At 34.1% G+C, this 16,807-nt stretch overlaps 4 protein-coding genes across 4 annotated transcripts in view; 2 read left to right on the top strand and 2 right to left on the bottom strand.

The window, feature by feature from the left end:
• The first annotated feature begins 1,553 nt into the window (after positions 1-1,553).
• On the top strand, positions 1,554-4,315 carry LOC107036185 (eukaryotic translation initiation factor 3 subunit F). Its single transcript, XM_015253956.2, has 3 exons — positions 1,554-1,746; positions 1,859-2,211; positions 3,838-4,315. The coding sequence occupies exons 1-3, from the start codon at positions 1,638-1,640 to the stop codon at positions 4,219-4,221; spliced, it is 846 nt and encodes a 281-aa protein (XP_015109442.1). The 5' UTR covers positions 1,554-1,637; the 3' UTR covers positions 4,222-4,315.
• Positions 4,316-4,982: 667 nt separating this feature from the next.
• Positions 4,983-9,159, bottom strand: LOC107036177 (actin-related protein 10). Its single transcript, XM_015253942.1, has 6 exons — positions 9,058-9,159; positions 8,584-8,784; positions 8,352-8,504; positions 7,399-7,683; positions 5,679-5,958; positions 4,983-5,602 (listed from the first exon to the last, which is right to left on the bottom strand). Exons 2-6 carry the CDS (start codon positions 8,673-8,675, stop codon positions 5,270-5,272), a joined length of 1,143 nt encoding a protein of 380 aa, XP_015109428.1. The 5' UTR covers positions 8,676-8,784; positions 9,058-9,159; the 3' UTR covers positions 4,983-5,269.
• Positions 8,835-15,151, top strand: LOC107036176 (uncharacterized protein C7orf26). Its single transcript, XM_015253941.1, has 4 exons — positions 8,835-9,029; positions 12,271-12,904; positions 14,618-14,925; positions 15,006-15,151. The coding sequence occupies exons 1-4, from the start codon at positions 8,912-8,914 to the stop codon at positions 15,098-15,100; spliced, it is 1,155 nt and encodes a 384-aa protein (XP_015109427.1). The 5' UTR covers positions 8,835-8,911; the 3' UTR covers positions 15,101-15,151.
• Positions 14,578-16,807, bottom strand: part of LOC107036178 (ribosomal RNA-processing protein 7 homolog A) — a 6,502-nt gene continuing 4,272 nt past the window's right edge. The window contains exon 3 of the mRNA XM_015253943.2: positions 14,578-15,231. Within this exon, the coding sequence (XP_015109429.1) occupies positions 15,143-15,231 (89 nt within the window). The 3' untranslated portion in view covers positions 14,578-15,142. The remainder of the gene's footprint in view (positions 15,232-16,807) is intronic.

The raw sequence follows: 16,807 nt of genomic DNA, 5'->3' as shown, positions 1-16,807 counted from the left end.
TTTCATCACAAGGTCCACAAAGTATTTTCTGACGAATGTGGCTTTGTATGGTATTTTTGTCATTCCGGCCGTAAAGCAGCGTTTCACGGACGTAGAATAGTATATTTCGTTTTTAGGCCGAAAATAAACTATTTCAACACTAGGCCGCGAGGAACTTTTCTGGCGAATATGAGGCGGGAAAGTTGTTCACGGTCATGTATCGAACAGTATTTAAAATAAACTACTGTTCGAACAGTATTTAAAATGATCTACTCTTCGACACACGGCCTTAAAGAACTTTTACCTTTACTTTTACTTTTCCGCCTTTTTATGAGGCGGAAAAGTTGTTTACGGCCGTGTAACGAACAGTATTTCTTTCTAAATACTGTTCGTCATACGGTCGGAATTAGTTATTTTCATCACAAGGTCCACAAAGTATTTTCTGACGAATGTGGCTTTGTATGGTATTTTTGTCATTCCGGCCGTAAAGCAGCGTTTCACGGACGTAGAATAGTATATTTCGTTTTTAGGCCGAAAATAAACTATTTCAACACTAGGCCGGGAGGAACTTTTCTGGCGAATATGAGGCGGGAAAGTTGTTCACGGTCATGTATCGAACAGTATTTAAAATAAACTACTGTTCGAACAGTATTTAAAATGATCTACTCTTCGACACACGGCCGTAAAGAACTTTTACCTTTACTTTTCCGCCTTTTTATGAGGCGGAAAAGTTGTTTACGGCCGTGTAACGAACAGTATTTCTTTCTAAATACTGTTCGTCATACGGTCGGAATTAGTTATTTTCATCACAAGGTCCACAAAGTATTTTCTGACGAATGTGGCTTTGTATGGTATTTTTGTCATTCCGGCCGTAAAGCAGCGTTTCACGGACGTAGAATAGTATATTTCGTTTTTAGGCCGAAAATAAACTATTTCAACACTAGGCCGCGAGGAACTTTTCTGGCGAATATGAGGCGGGAAAGTTGTTCACGGTCATGTATCGAACAGTATTTAAAATAAACTACTGTTCGAACAGTATTTAAAATGATCTACTCTTCGACACACGGCCTTAAAGAACTTTTACCTTTACTTTTACTTTTCCGCCTTTTTATGAGGCGGAAAAGTTGTTTACGGCCGTGTAACGAACAGTATTTCTTTCTAAATACTGTTCGTCATACGGTCGGAATTAGTTATTTTCATCACAAGGTCCACAAAGTATTTTCTGACGAATGTGGCTTTGCCTATAATCACATTCGTCAGAAAATACTTTTGGACCGTGTGATGAATGCAATTTTTCGTCAGAAGGCCCGTAAACCGCGATCAATCCGAGCGAAGCGAGGTTAGAATCGCGGTTTACCGGGTCTTCTCACGAAAAGTATATTTCGTCATTACGCCGAAAAAACTTTTCTGGAGAATATGAGTTTCGAATCATATGAGCTAGAAATTTTTTTTCAGGCCATATGACGAACAATATTTTTTGTCATAACGGCTGTAAGCAATTTAATTAACAAATTTGATGATTAAAAATAGTTGAATATATCGTGCGGTCTGTACCAAACTCTCAGTTTATCGAGAAAGTGCTGTGTCCATTATGCCTTTTGAATGGTGCGCGGGTGTTTCTGCGCACTTCCAAGCTCTTCTGTCTCTTTCTGCCAAACATGGCGCTAGACCTCACTGTCAAGGTACACCCTGTGGTGTTATTTCAGATTGTAGATGCTTACGAGCGACGTAATTCAGACTCCCAGAGAGTCATAGGAACACTTTTGGGTAAGTCCTTCCAGAAATAAATAAATCAACATGTTCCACCGCATGGAAATCCCTTTTTTGCCCAAACATGTGTTCGCCTAACCTCAAAATAATCCTTATGATGATGCCGCAGGTACCGCTGAGAAGGGCATCGTGGAGGTGACGAACTGCTTCTGCGTGCCCCACAAGGAGTACGATGACCAGGTCGAGGCTGAGCTCAGTTATGCCATGGATCTCTATGATCTGAATCATAGGGTCAATGCGCAGGAGAATATCGTGGGGTGGTGGGCAACTGGTAAAGAGGTTACCACGCATTCGTCAGTCATCCACGAGTATTATGCCAGGGAGTGCAATAATCCAGTGCATTTGACTGTTGATACGACTCTTCTCAATACAACGAGAATGGGAATCAAGGCTTACGTTTGCGTACAGCTGGGTGTACCCAATGGCAAGCAGGGATGCATGTTCACTCCGACTAAAGTTCAGGTAGAATCTTCTTGTTATTGATTTCAGTAACGAAGCGGTAAACCTGAATAGTCCAAGTCGATTTAGACTATTGGCCAGTTTTTAATGAATACCTCGGAACCAAAGGGAGATAGCAAATTTTTTGTAATAACCTTTTTTGTAGGGCGAATTGAGAGCTACAAAAAAGGTTACAATAAAAATTTTGCTATTTCTCTTAGATTCGGAGATATTCCTCGAAAACAGCGATGAGCCAAGTCGACTTAAACCGGTTTACTGCTTCACTACTGATTTCCGTATTCAAGATTGTGAAAAATTAGAGAAACAAATAATCGCTTTGATTATTTGATTTTTATAATAATTTTTTACGTGAAAATAGGGTAACCAGACTAATAGATAGACGGTTAAGGACAATTTGAAGCCCATCAAGAGATAAACAAATGATAAATTATCTAAATATGACAACGATGGGTTCTACACCTGAAAAAATAGATGAATTATGGGAAAATAATGATTTGAAGTGGCAACAATTGAGGAATAAATGATAAAATGATAAAAAAATGGAATACAGCCTGAACATTCAATAGACGATAGACGACTGACCAGACGGTCATATTTAATGGTTATTCAAATTCATGTTATTAGCTTATTTTTGCTTCTGAATGAAAGCATTGTAGTCGTTCAAATTTAATTTTCGGATTTTTCGTGTTATATCGGCCCATTATCATCCAAAAAGTCCGAAAATGCAATTTTTAGACCGTGTTCGTACGTATGTGTGTGGTAAAGTTTTTCGTCAATTGTTCGCTAATGAATGAATGGAATTGAATCTTTTTTTTCAAATGTAGGTATTGTTGAGCTCTATCGGTCGCTATTAATTGAAATTTAATTCATCAATTAGTTTTTCGAAAATCGGTTGTCGCATGATAATTGAAAAAAAAATTCTGAATTGATTGGATGATGGCTTAAAAAATTTGTTTGGATTTCCCTTTGACCGGGTTCGAAAATGAAGTCGATAGCAATAATCGTTATTTTGATTTATTCGAAAATTGTCAAAACTTTTGTATTTTTTGAAAATTAGAATTCCGGGAATATTTTTGAATACCATGCTTCAATTGAATTCAATCATAGCTTAAAATGCTCGTTTTAATGCCGTTAAGCCAAAGTTGAAAGATGATTACGATAGCTATATTGATTGATTTGGTTTTTACGATGAGCGTTGAAAATTTCGAATTTTTCATGAATTTTTTTGAAAGTGAGCTTTCTGACGATTTCTCCAAATGTAATGTTTCAAATTACACATTAAACTGTTTTAAATTAACATTAAAAACAATTTTCGGTTAACATTTCATCAAAGGAGTGAGGGGAGAGATAGAACTGTAAAAAAGAGAATCGATTGTATAGAAGATTATTTAAAAGGAAATCTGATTCAATTTAATGAAATAAAATAAACAATAAATTATAGATATTAGAAAGAAGTAATATGCAAAATAACCATTCAGAAGCATATTGCTAATTTATTAGCAAAAATAACAGTACCATATTAAATACAGGAGCAATTTCCCACTTGTTTGTCATTCTGTTTAGACTGACTTATACTCGTTTTGAAAAATTGCTAATGTTATTAATTGCTACTTGTTAATTGTTCTCCAGGTCACATCTTATGAGCCTGAAATAACTGGACTCCAGCTCTGCCAGAAGACGCAATCACTGCCGGCAGGACCGAAAACAGGTGGCACAGTTGAGCCAATGATGGATCTTGCTCAAATAGCAGAGGCCAGCTCCAAGTTATCCTCCATGTTGGATCAAGTTCTGATCTACGTCGACGATGTTCTAGCTGGTAAACAGCCTCCAGACAATCAAGTCGGGAGGGCCCTCTTGGACATGGTGCACTCGGTGCCTAAAATGACGAGTGATCAATTTGATGAAATGTTCAATAGCAACGTCAAGGATTTGCTCATGGTTGTTGCATTGTCGCAGTTGATTAAAACTCAACTTCAATTGAATGAGAAACTTACACTCCTCACTACCCTGTAAACTGTTGATCGGGGATATCCGATTCTCGAGTATTTTTTAAATAACAAGATTCTTGTATTAAATGATGAAAAATAAATTCCAATGATTAATTTAATTGTTTCCTCTGGGTTTTCTTTGAATTTGAAAGATTTTCCTTCTTAACATTTGATTTACCAATTTAATATTAATAACAATTGGTCGAGATAATGAATTATAATGAATATAATGAACTAGATTGAATTATAATAAACTATAATGAATTATTTTAACGCACTTCTTTTTTAGGACTGGTATATTTTTCATGATAATAACAGATTTTTATAATTTTCCATTTTATAAATAGCTTTGTTGGTCATTGCAGTTAATAAATATGCCCTGAGGAGGATTTGCATATGGGTCGAAACGTCGGAAAGTTTATTGTTCAATTTCAGTAAATTTATTTTATTAACTTTCAATTTAATCGGTCATCTCGTCCTCTATTGCACTTCCTCACTCTTGTGATTCATTTAGTTTCCATTATAAGCTGTATTATTACTATTTTTTTTTTGTATTGCCACTGAATGTATGAAACCTAACCCGTCATAGGGAGTCCTCCCCTGTGAGACAGGTAAATAAATAATAATAATATAATGATAATTAGAAAAAATGTGAAATTTGGGGAAATTTAGATTACGGAATTAATAAAAAATTTTAGAAATATTTTAAAACAACCTAATCTTTGAATTCTCGAACTGATCATTTCAACTCAATGCCTAAGAAGTAAAGAAATGAGAAACTCCAAGTAATAATTTAATGACTTTTATTGAAACATTTTCGTATAAATGATAATGTGTTGAATGTTTACAGCGAATAATGAGATAGAATAGCCCCTTCTGAAGTTCTCAAAAATATTTATAAATGTGAAATAAATTCACCAATCGCGATTAATCTAGATTCATCACAGAGACAACGACATAGACTTTCGATTAAAACAATGATTTCACCTCAATAAGTTATGAGTATTTTTAGAAAAAGTGAAGTGTCTATTCTGTCTTTTTCTCCCCCATTCGTGCTCTGCTTAAAAATCAATTTAAATTCCAGAACTGGATCCCTCTTTCTTATTATACAAAAGACTTGCCCAATCTGGCACTCGATCATTCTTGAGATAGTTTTCTTTTAAAATACACCTCGAAGGCAGATCAGCAATGCCGAAGATTGCCCCTCCCAACCAGACAGTGTAATTCGGCTTGCACGGTGCAGTGTGAAACTTGAAATTCCTAATCTTCAGTTTTTCAGAATACAAATCACTCGATACAATGGAGATTAACTCTGACTTCAATCGAGCTGTAAAACCCTTGGCCATGACCGTTCCACCGACGAGAAGAATGTTCTCCGCCAGCTGCTGTCTTGTGTCAATGGGGCACTGGAACAAAAGTTTTCCATGATTTTACGCAGGTCAATGTAATTCCAAAGCACTCTAGAAAACCCTTATTCAGTACCTTGATTAGTGAGTCTAGAATCATTGTTGGAATCGACAGATTGTCGTTGTCCCTCTCCCATAGTAATTCAAATGCCTTTTCTCTTATGTCGCCGGGGACGTTAATCGTCTTTAATCCGGGGTACTTGACTGAAGGGGGTGGAACCGGGGGTTCGTCGCTGTCCAGTTTCTTGGAACGCTCGAGGGTCGTCACAAAACAAGTCCTCACTTTTATATCTTCAATGAATTCTTCGTCAAATTCTACATTTGGTAGTGATTCTTTTAAATGCTCCCTCATACGACTGAAAGGTATGTTCAAATGAATATAAATAAAACCTTAGAAATTAATATAAATATAAATAAATGTAAATAACCTTTCGAAATATTAAAAGAATATTTTCTCATATTGATCACAATGTTTTATTTTTGGAATACCAAAGGGGAATGGATATTTTTTTACCATCTGGATTTAAAATGAATGGAGAGAGCAATGTCTATGCGAATTATTTCCATTGCTTTCACTTTAATAAGGAAGTTTCAATGGTGAAAATATAAAATGGAAATTATATATTTTTTTGTTTATGCAGGAAAGGGAGATTCAGGAAAAAAGTCTTTATCAAAATTTTGCTATCTCCCGTAGATTGAGATATTTATGAAACACATTTTCTATAAATGAATTAAGGAATTTATGACGTTGTTTTGAGAGAAAAAAAAGTCAAGATATTAATAATTTTTCGTAAATAGGTTCTTTTATGTATTAAGAAATCTCGTGCAAAATCTCAGATAGCCTAGGAGAAAGACAACAATGGAAATAATTTATAAACTTGCAATTTATGCATGAGGTTACATGGGGCATCGATAATTTCAGTGTTTTCCCTACATTATCGACCTGTCGGCCACATGGGAACACTGCTGAAATTATCGATGCCCCATTCAACTGGATGCATAAATAGCAACTTCAGAAATTATTTCCGTTGTTGTCCTTCTCCTAGGCTATCGGAGATTTTGCACGTGATTTCTTAATACATAAAATAACGTATTTACAAAAAATTATCAATATCTTGACTTTTTTTTCTCTCGAGACAACGCCATAAATTGTTTAACTCATCTTTTGTGACTAGTTTTTATCTAGAAAATTTTACATTTATTGTAATAAAAAATATTGTGATATGTTTCCAGCTATACAATATCTTTGAAACACTCCCCTGAAATCACAATATTAATTTAATTTAGGAAAAAGTCAATAGATTTCGATTATTCTGTTTGAATTTTTCTCTTAAGATTTTTTCTATTAAAATTGTTGGGCACGGATTTTCCAAGTTGTTTCCGTTATATTTTGTTTTGTTGTGCATTACAGGTTCCGAATGAAAAAAACTTAGAAAATCAATGTCCAAGCATTTTTATAGAAAAAATCTCAAGAGAAAAATTCAAACAGAATAATCGAAATCTATTGACTTTTTCCTGTCAAATTATGCATAGAATCAGCGCAAAAACAAATAGAATTTGAACGAGAATTCCCTAGAAATTTAATAGAATCCCAATTGAATTTCTAGAGAATTCCAATAGAATTTTCTAGCGAATTCGCCAAGTTTTTCTATTGGATTTTTTCATGTGTGTAGTTATCTTCAGCAAGAGATTATTGATTTGATTGTAGCAAAGCCCGTCATTATTAAAGTATGCATTACATGTGGCTCTGTTTTATCTGTTATGAATTTTCTTACAAGAATTGAAATTATTTTTACTTATGAACGGCTTCAGCTGCTAACGGCTGACTCTGCCAGGCTTTCAGCATCGGCACCCCGTTATAAACTGGAATCAGAGTGGCCTCCTGATAACCAACATCCAGCACCAGGGCTGTATCCCAACCGAGGGTGCTGATTGTCACCAAATGACTCGGTAAGAGCATCAAAGAGGCGATTTCAAAATGCCTGAAAAGAACTTTGGCCAGGGTGTCACGGAACTTGGTAGGAGTCAGGAGGCTCTCCAGTATCACCAGTCTCACGTCCTTTGGTGTTATCGCAGCATGTCTACACAAAAAATAGAATTTTTTTTTGAAAATTCTGTGCGGAAATAGTAGAACACGACTGATCATTTGAATCAATAGAATAGTCAATAGAATCAGCCAAAAACTAATAGAAAGTTTAACAGAAATTCAATAGAATTGTCTAACGAATTCGATAGGTTTTTCTATTAGGGGAGCGTGGGGCAATATGGACATCTGGGGTAAAATGGACACTAAAATTTTTTGCGAAAAAACCATTTTTTATTCAAAATTTAAGTATTTGAAAATTGTTTTATTCGGCAATATGGACACCTGTTGAATCCGTATAGGATTGACTAAAGTGGGCCCTCAAAAAATTTCCAGAAAATTTTCAATAATCCAATTTTTAAAAATTGCTTTTCGACAAAGTCCAGAACCGAAAAATTATTCAAGAATGGTAATTATTCGAGAAAAATTATTCAAGAATGAGAATTCAAATGAGTTTTTTTTCTATTTGATGATCGCAGTCATGACTAGTGTTTCAGAAATTGAATAACTGTTGAAACATGAAAAATTGAGGAAGAAATCGACCACCCTCCCCTAAATTTTTTCGTGCGTGATTCTACATCATTTCCGAGAAAAATCAGAAGATCGTAAAAATGACCGATCACAAGGCTTCCATTCGAAAACAAAAAATTAGGAAACGCTGCTTACTTGAAGAAAATACTGTGCAGAAACTCGACGAGTAGTTGATACAAATCATCGACATTATTGTATTTGAAAATCGGACGTATTTTCTGTGTCTCTGAGCACTTTATCTCGGTTCTGATTATGCCTCTAGGTGTAGCTTCACCGGCGTAACCGAACCTGGAACGAAATCCCACAATTAAAAACAAAAAACCATATTTTTAATTGTTGAAGAGTGAAGGAATAGGGTTAAACATACTTGGTGTATGCTGCTCCAATATCTAAAACCACGACTTGTTTTTCACAAATGTAACGAATGACATCGTAGGGCCTCTGCGCTTTCCCAGACATATTCAATATGATCGAATACTAAAAATATTATTCCCTTGAGAAGGAAAGGATTCTTTTTTTCATGGGGTGTTTGACAATCACTCGAATCCGTTTATTACTCGATCCAAATCTGTCAAACACGAGTTGTAAAACAGAATTCTACCTCATCAGCCTCGGCTGTAGGCACAACGAGCTCCAAAAATAAGCGATTTGTTTACATTTATGACGTGATTCCCCTCAAAACAATCGAAAGTAAAATGAATTATGCAACAATGCAGCAACCGAATCACTCAATGCCAGAGGGAGAATTCAACTACTATTATTTGAGAAAATTAGACTTTCCACATTGTGCAAAAGAAGCACTGATTGCAATAGGTGAGTAGAGGTTATAAAGATTCAGTACTTTGAGTAGCAAAACAAGTCGACTGGACTCAAATTCAGGGAGAATTTTCGCAGAATATCTTCTAATCTGATGAGAATACAAAAAGTTTACACTAGAACATTTTTATAGGTCTGAGTTGGATTTACAAAAAATATCTTGAGAGAGATTTCGGTATTTTTGGTCGCACGTATGAAACAATTCAGTAGAAAAACTCAGCGAATTCGCTAGAGAATTCTATTGAAATTCTCTAGAAATTCTATTGGGATTATATTAAAAGTCTAGGAAATTCTCGTTAAAATCTCATTTGTTTTCTGCACAGATTCTAATAGATATTTGATAGGAAAAAGTCAATATATTTCGATTTTTCTGTTTAAATTTTTCTCTTCAGATTTTTCTATTAAAATTATTGGGCACGGATTTTCAAAGTTTTTTCCGCTATACTGATTGCAATAGGTGAGTAGAGGTTATAAAAATCCAGTACATTGAGTAGCAAAACAAGTCGACTGGACTCAAATTCAGGGAGAATTTTCACAGAATATCTTCTAATCTGATGGGAATAGAAAAATCTTAGACTAGAACATTTTTATAGGTCTGAGTTGGATTTGCAAAAAATATCTTGAGAGAGATTTCGGTAGTTTTGGTCGCACGTATGAAACAATTCAGTAGAAAAACTCAGCGAATTCGCTAGAGAATTCTATTGAAATTCTCTAGAAATTCTATTGGGATTATATTAAAAGTCTAGGAAATTCTCGTTAAAATCTCATTTGTTTTCTGCACAGATTCTAATAGATATTTGATAGGAAAAAGTCAATATATTTCGATTTTTCTGTTTAAATTTTTCTCTTCAGATTTTTCTATTAAAATTATTGGGCACGGATTTTCAAAGTTTTTTCCGCTATACTGATTGCAATAGGTGAGTAGAGGTTATAAAAATCCAGTACATTGAGTAGCAAAACAAGTCGACTGGACTCAAATTCAGGGAGAATTTTCACAGAATATCTTCTAATCTGATGGGAATAGAAAAATCTTAGACTAGAACATTTTTATAGGTCTGAGTTGGATTTGCAAAAAATATCTTGAGAGAGATTTCGGTAGTTTTGGTCGCACGTATGAAACAATTCAGTAGAAAAACTCAGCGAATTCGCTAGAGAATTCTATTGAAATTCTCTAGAAATTCTATTGGGATTATATTAAAAGTCTAGGAAATTCTCGTTAAAATCTCATTTGTTTTCTGCACAGATTCTAATAGATATTTGATAGGAAAAAGTCAATATATTTCGATTTTTCTGTTTAAATTTTTCTCTTCAGATTTTTCTATTAAAATTATTGGGCACGGATTTTCAAAGTTTTTTCCGCTATACTGATTGCAATAGGTGAGTAGAGGTTATAAAAATCCAGTACATTGAGTAGCAAAACAAGTCGACTGGACTCAAATTCAGGGAGAATTTTCACAGAATATCTTCTAATCTGATGGGAATAGAAAAATCTTAGACTAGAACATTTTTATAGGTCTGAGTTGGATTTGCAAAAAATATCTTGAGAGAGATTTCGGTAGTTTTGGTCGCACGTATGAAACAATTCAGTAGAAAAACTCAGCGAATTCGCTAGAGAATTCTATTGAAATTCTCTAGAAATTCTATTGGGATTATATTAAAATTCTAGGGAATTCTCGTTAAAATTCTATTTGTTCTTTACGCTGATTCTATGACATTTGTTAGAAAAAGTCGATAGATTTCGATTTTTCTATATAAATATTCTCTTGGAAAGTTTTCTGTAAGAATACTTGGGCATGAATTTTCTAAGTTTTTTTCACTCGGGTCCTGTAATGCAAAGAAAACAAAATATAGCGGTAAAAACCTAGAGAATTCGTGCCCAAAAATTCTAATAGAAAAAATCTTACGTGAAAAATTCAAACAGAAAAATCGAAATCGATTGACTTTTTCGTATCAAATATCTGATAGAATCTGCGCAATAAACAAATACATGAGATTCCGAAATATTTATAGAAAATTAAAGTGGAAGTGGAATTGCTTTTCGTTTTGCGTAACGAAATTCAAGAAAAATTCTAGCGCATTCGCTGGACAATTGCATTACTTTCACATTGCAATTCTATTAAAAATTCTCTTCCTTTTTTCCTCGGTTACTACCGGGAATTATAGAATTTGAACAAATGAAGCTTGAGGAACAACAATTGGGAACAATTGAGAACATAATTTTGATTTTACAAGGTTTCATTGAATTTATGAATATTAGATTGGATTTTGAAACGCCTTTCTAATTCCACTGCATTAAGCACCCATTCAACGATAAAAAATTGAAATCGGATGAATAGTTATTGAGATATTGAACAATATAGTTCAATATGTCAAATCTTATCTTTAAAACTACGCATTCAAATTCGCCCATCTGAAATCTCAGCCAAATTTCAACTTCCAATCTCAATTTTTTCAAGCGCTATCGTGTTCACATCATTTTATCACAAAAATGAAAAACGTCAATTACTGGGCGACACGCAATAGTTAGCTAGTCATTTTACGATCTGAATCGATAGATATTATCATGAGGAATATTTTGACGCCAAAAAAAGTTCATTTGATGCAGTAGTTTTTGAGATTTTGAGAAAAGATTTTTTTTTCGGAATCTCCATATCTCAAAAACTACTGGACCGATTGAGCTGGAATTTCGCCCAGATATGCTCCCAAACAATATAAATTACGAGCCAAAATTTCAGATTTTTATCTCACTTGAGTCCTTTTTTTTGTGAAAATTTATTAAAAAATTCCCAGAATTTTGCACACACATGCGGACGTACACACAGCCATTCCCTAAAAACATCGTATCTCGACGTTTCATCACATTCTCAGTCATTTCCAATCAGAATTAGAGAATCGAAAAATCGACCGATTACAAAGTTCCATTCGGAACCAAAAAAGGTTTAAAGACACCGTTTTTTTTTGTATTTGGCCATGTCAACAAATCAATGTTAATATTCATGGAATCGATCATTTGTAGTTATGTAACAGTCAATAGAGCTTGATGTATACCATTCAGTCAGAGTTCATCACTTATCATACTAAAATATCCGAATAAGGCTATTTTTTCGGAAACCACTTTCTTGCTAAGTTGAACTCTTCGGATATCCTTAATTGTTTTCTTGCGCAACTTTATTACTTAAAATTGACTAACATTAAACCTCTTTTACCTCCCGAAACTCATTAAATAATCGTCTTCCAGCAAAAATGCCGAGAGCCGCCAATTCAACAGCCTACAGACAAATTCAGCTCCAGACGGAATTAATAAATGAATTTGTTTTCGGAGAAATTGAAAAGTTGAAGCAGCAGAAGAAGACTCGAGCCCTCCAGGAATTTCAGTTGATCGAAGTCTTGAGTGAATTCTTCAGAAATCCCGATCACAGTCCAGCTGTGAGGAATGCGATATTCCTCCTCTTGTTCCCAGCGGAATATCCGAGATACGAGATTCTGGGCAATTTGGTGTCCATGGCGATTGCCACGCAGAACAGAGAGGTGTTGGACTCGTCGGGGATGTGGATTCAACAGCTCGGGTCGACTTCAATTCAGAGTGTTGACTTGGCAAAGCATATTCTCGATGATTACTTCGTTTACACTCCGAATTCCATTGATAAATTGAATAAACTGCCGGTTCTGGTGCCTCACTTCACTGCCAATCTGCTCACGGCTATTGGAGAAGTCTATAGACTCGAGGATCCGCCCAATAAATTATTGAAACTCGCTGGGGACTGGATTGATGATAATCCAGGACTACTGGCGACTCCTTTGATGGACAATCCAGCGTTGCCTCTGGGAGGCATTCCCATGACCCCAATCACACCCATCGCAGGACTTTTCAGGTAAAATTATATTTATAACGGGGAAGATGAAATTTTGGTTCAAGGCCTGGCTCCATTATCTGCTGAACGTTATCTAAATTGATTTTTTTCTTTGATTTTTATCTCGAAATTTTAACTCGATACCCTGTCACTCAGACCCCCGATAATCACGGACGAAAAAATTTAATAGAAAAACCTATCGAATGCGTTAGAAAGTTCTATTGAATTTCTATTGAACTGTTCTATTAGTTTTTGGCCGATGCTAATGAAATGTTCAATAGAAAATATTCAGGAGAAAAAGTCAATAGAATTCAATTTTTCTATATAACTTATTCTATTGAGATATTTTCTATAGAATTTCCTCGGCTCAAATTTTCTAAGTTTTTTCGTTTGATTTTTTTGATGAGAAGAATAGAAAAATAGAATGAAAAAAATATTTGAGTCGAGCAAATTCTATAGAAAATACATGAAAAGAATACATTATATAGAAAAATCGAATTCTGTTGACTTCGACTATTGAATGTTTTCTATTGAACATGTCTATAGAATCAGCCAAAAACTAATCGAAATTCAATAGAATTTTCTAACGAATTCGATAGGTTTTACTATTAAATTTTTTCGTGCGTGATCACGAATTTGGATTGAACAAAAAAAAGTAACACAAGTGGCCCATTGCACAGGTCTAAATCAGGTAGTTTTTTTGCTAAAAATTCTAGCGCTTTTCTTGGCCTGATTTTTTTACAAGTTATCTGGGTGTATTTTCTCAAAACGAATTTTTTTGTTTCGTATTTTGACGTGTTTCGTGGGGACTGAAATACCCCCCCCCCCCCCCCCCCANTCTCAAAACGAATTTTTTTGTTTCGTATTTTGACGTGTTTCGCGGGGACTGAAATACCCCCCCTCCCCCTCCCCTCAAAAAAAAGTGCATATTCGGTTTTCTGTCACTAATTTTAGATTAGTAGAGATCCTTCCTGAAGTTTAACCTCAGGAAAGTTCAATAGTTTTTTTTTGAAGATAATTTGACATAATTTTTTAGTGAACTGAATTTATTTTAACTTAGACAGATTGAGTGAAAACAAAATGAATGTAAAATTTGATATCACAAGAGTTCATACTCGTGATACATCAATGTTGATGTCTCGGTCGTAAGTAAATTATTTAATTTTTATTTTTCTTAATTAATTCTCAATCAATTCTTAACTAATATTGAGGAATGAGTTCAATAGAGGAGATATGAATAATGGATAATTACCACGCCAGCATGGGGAGAGGAAAGCCGAAATAATAAATCTGGTGACCCATCGCAACCAGACGACTGTACGAAAAAGGCTCCTTGAAAAATTTTGTAATATTTTAAAGAATTTTTGTGAAGACGGATTTGGGTGTGAATGAGGCTCATACAGGTGAGAATAAGCCCCCAGAATGACTTGAGAAGTGATATAATAAAAATTTACGTCCTCTTCTATTTTATATTATGTAATATTTTATGAAATAACGACGAATACAAAAATCGGCGTGGGAAAAAAATATGAAACATTTTTCCAAGGAGCAATTTTCCAAGAACGATTTTCAGGGGAACATTTATCCTGGAACGATTGCTATAGATTCATTCGAAGGCTTATTACCAATGGAATTGGTAGAGAGAAAAAGAAAAAAGACTAATATCGCATAAAGTAACGATCACATTGCTTCTGTCGAAAAGGCTCGCAACTCTGCTTGTTTATCATTTTACAGGTGGTGCATATTAAGTCCAGCTCGATCAAAACCGGAAAATGTAGAAAATACAATCATAGAAGAGCGTAATCAATTTTATTCAAAGATCCAACAACTTCTGATGGACGCAGTTCTAAGATTAAAAAACAGTGGAAGCAATAAACACGCAATTTCCGCTCAACATCTGGCGCAAACCACTAGAGCTTTAGCAACATTATTAGAGGAGCCTGAAACCACTGAAAACAAACCCCGGAGAGATCTGGCGATGGAGAGATTGGCTCAGGCCGTCAGTACTGCAATGTCTGCTAATTGTATTTACGGAAATAAACGTAAGAACGCGTCTCCAATTATTATCCATCTTTTATTCTCGTCCTTGTCGATCGCTCATCCTTATTGTTCTTTCTTTCAGAGGAATTATTGGCTCTCCTACAACCCCTCGCATGCAGACATTTCCTCATTGAATGGACATTAATAACGTATGGCAGTAAAGGAGCTGTAGTTTAACAAAATTTAATCTATTTTTTACAAATAAAAAGTTTATATGATTCATCCAAAGGGTTTAAAAGTTCTCTTTGTTTTCAATTGCTGAAGTTTTTGTTTATCCATTTCAAATTTCTTTCTCAATTCCGCCAGATCTGAAACAAGAAACATGATAAAAAATTATGATTTGAAGATATTTTAATAGCGAGATAGTCAGAAGCTTCAATTGAGTTTTTGCATGATTTTTTTTCCATTTAAAAAAATTATGAAATACGAAAATTGGATGATAAATACTAGGTAAGTATTTTGTTATTTTGATAATTATGTAAATCATAAAAGATCAAGCAGCTACAACTAATTGAAGAAAACCCTGCGATTTGACGTCACAATACTTTGCATATTAGGTATTTCATGTTAAATTGGTCAACCTCTAACAATCACCCTTTTAAAAATAAACGGGAAATTCTTATACGACTGAGAGGCTTAAAAAAAATAACTCCTGGTTTTTTCTTGGATTTTCCTATAAACGGTATGAAAAATACGAGTTTTTCGTTTTTTTTACATGATTCACCTTCTATTCGACCGATGTCAATTTATCAAGCACCAAGATATTTCTTTTTCTGCCATCCCTAAGGATTAGTAAGATGGAACTCTTTCTTCAATCCCTAGATGCTTACAATCATGAATATTCTCCGTTGATTTTAATTCACTTATGTATGTTTATAAATCATATGCTTTTCAAAGCATATCACGTAACATCTTGACTCCCTTAATGTGGTATTAATGCTTAACTATTCCATAATTTTATTCCTTCCTAAAGTTCATAGTTTAAAAAAGCATACTTTCTTAATTTAAAGATATCCAAGTATCTTTTTCAGTGTGGTACAGGCCACACTACAGATTTAACCGTTTTCAATCATCAAATTTGTTAATTAAACTGCGTGAAAAAAATTTGAAAAAAAAAATCATCAATATTTAGCGTCATTCAAACTACATTTTGCACAGAACTAGCATTTTTTAAATATTCGTTGTTTAGAAATAAATAATTAAAATTGTTTAAACTATCAAAAACATTATTTTTTAGACATGAAATCGCTTTCTGGTACAGTTCTGAATATAAATAAATTATCTACGACTCCGAACAACTGATTTTCATGGATTGATTATTGTTTATGATAATTGTTATGGTGGTATAACTGATTGTTCATAAATTATTTATAGAAAATGCTCGTAATTTTCGAACATTATAATTTTTCAATGATTTCATCAATTTTCTTCCAAAAGTAAACTTTCTAATCTTTTTTTTCAGATCTAAAAATTGTTTTCTAACGATTCAACATCGAGATTCAAATTCAGACCTGCAAAGTTTAATAAAATCATTGTAAAATATCTGGAACCTTAGGGTGAAATGGGGCTCAAATGAAAGCTCTAATTTTCGTCTACAAAAGTAGAAAAGCATTTCACTGGAGAAAAAAATAGTGAAAGTTCTTGGATATCCTTACGGATGTATTAGATCCGATCAATTAGCCCCTCATGTATAGATATTCCAAATTTTTATTTTTTTCCTCATTGAAGTAGTTTTGAAGAAAATTGCGAGCTAATAAAAAACATTTGCTAGTTAGTACTTTTTTTAAAATAAATTTTTGAAAAATCACCCCTGAAAAAAAGGCGTTATCCCCCCTATTTCATTATTTCCAAAAAATTTTATCACCAATCGGTAGCAAATTGTTT

This window comes from Diachasma alloeum, unplaced genomic scaffold (genome assembly GCF_001412515.2).
Source record: "Diachasma alloeum isolate Michigan unplaced genomic scaffold, Dall2.0 Dall_scaffold_00206, whole genome shotgun sequence".
Classification (NCBI taxonomy): Eukaryota; Metazoa; Arthropoda; class Insecta; order Hymenoptera; family Braconidae; genus Diachasma; species Diachasma alloeum.
This window is presented reverse-complemented; position numbering and strand designations above follow the sequence as displayed.

Excerpts from the sequence above, each read along its gene's own strand:
- LOC107036185 (XM_015253956.2), top strand. The coding sequence starts at position 1,638 with ATGGCGCTAGACCTCACTGTCAAGGTACACCCTGTGGTGTTATTTCAG. Across the intron at positions 1,747-1,858 it reads AGTCATAGGAACACTTTTGG|GTACCGCTGAGAAGGGCATC; the intron begins GTAAGTCCTTCC and ends ATGATGCCGCAG. Across the intron at positions 2,212-3,837 it reads TCACTCCGACTAAAGTTCAG|GTCACATCTTATGAGCCTGA; the intron begins GTAGAATCTTCT and ends ATTGTTCTCCAG.
- LOC107036176 (XM_015253941.1), top strand. The coding sequence starts at position 8,912 with ATGAATTATGCAACAATGCAGCAACCGAATCACTCAATGCCAGAGGGA. Across the intron at positions 12,905-14,617 it reads CCCATCGCAGGACTTTTCAG|GTGGTGCATATTAAGTCCAG; the intron begins GTAAAATTATAT and ends ATCATTTTACAG. Across the intron at positions 14,926-15,005 it reads TTGTATTTACGGAAATAAAC|AGGAATTATTGGCTCTCCTA; the intron begins GTAAGAACGCGT and ends TCTTTCTTTCAG.
- LOC107036177 (XM_015253942.1), bottom strand. The coding sequence starts at position 8,675 with ATGTCTGGGAAAGCGCAGAGGCCCTACGATGTCATTCGTTACATTTGT. Across the intron at positions 7,684-8,351 it reads CTGCACAGTATTTTCTTCAA|ACATGCTGCGATAACACCAA; the intron begins GTAAGCAGCGTT and ends TTTTTTGTGTAG. Across the intron at positions 5,603-5,678 it reads TTCTAGACTCACTAATCAAG|TGCCCCATTGACACAAGACA; the intron begins GTACTGAATAAG and ends CTTTTGTTCCAG.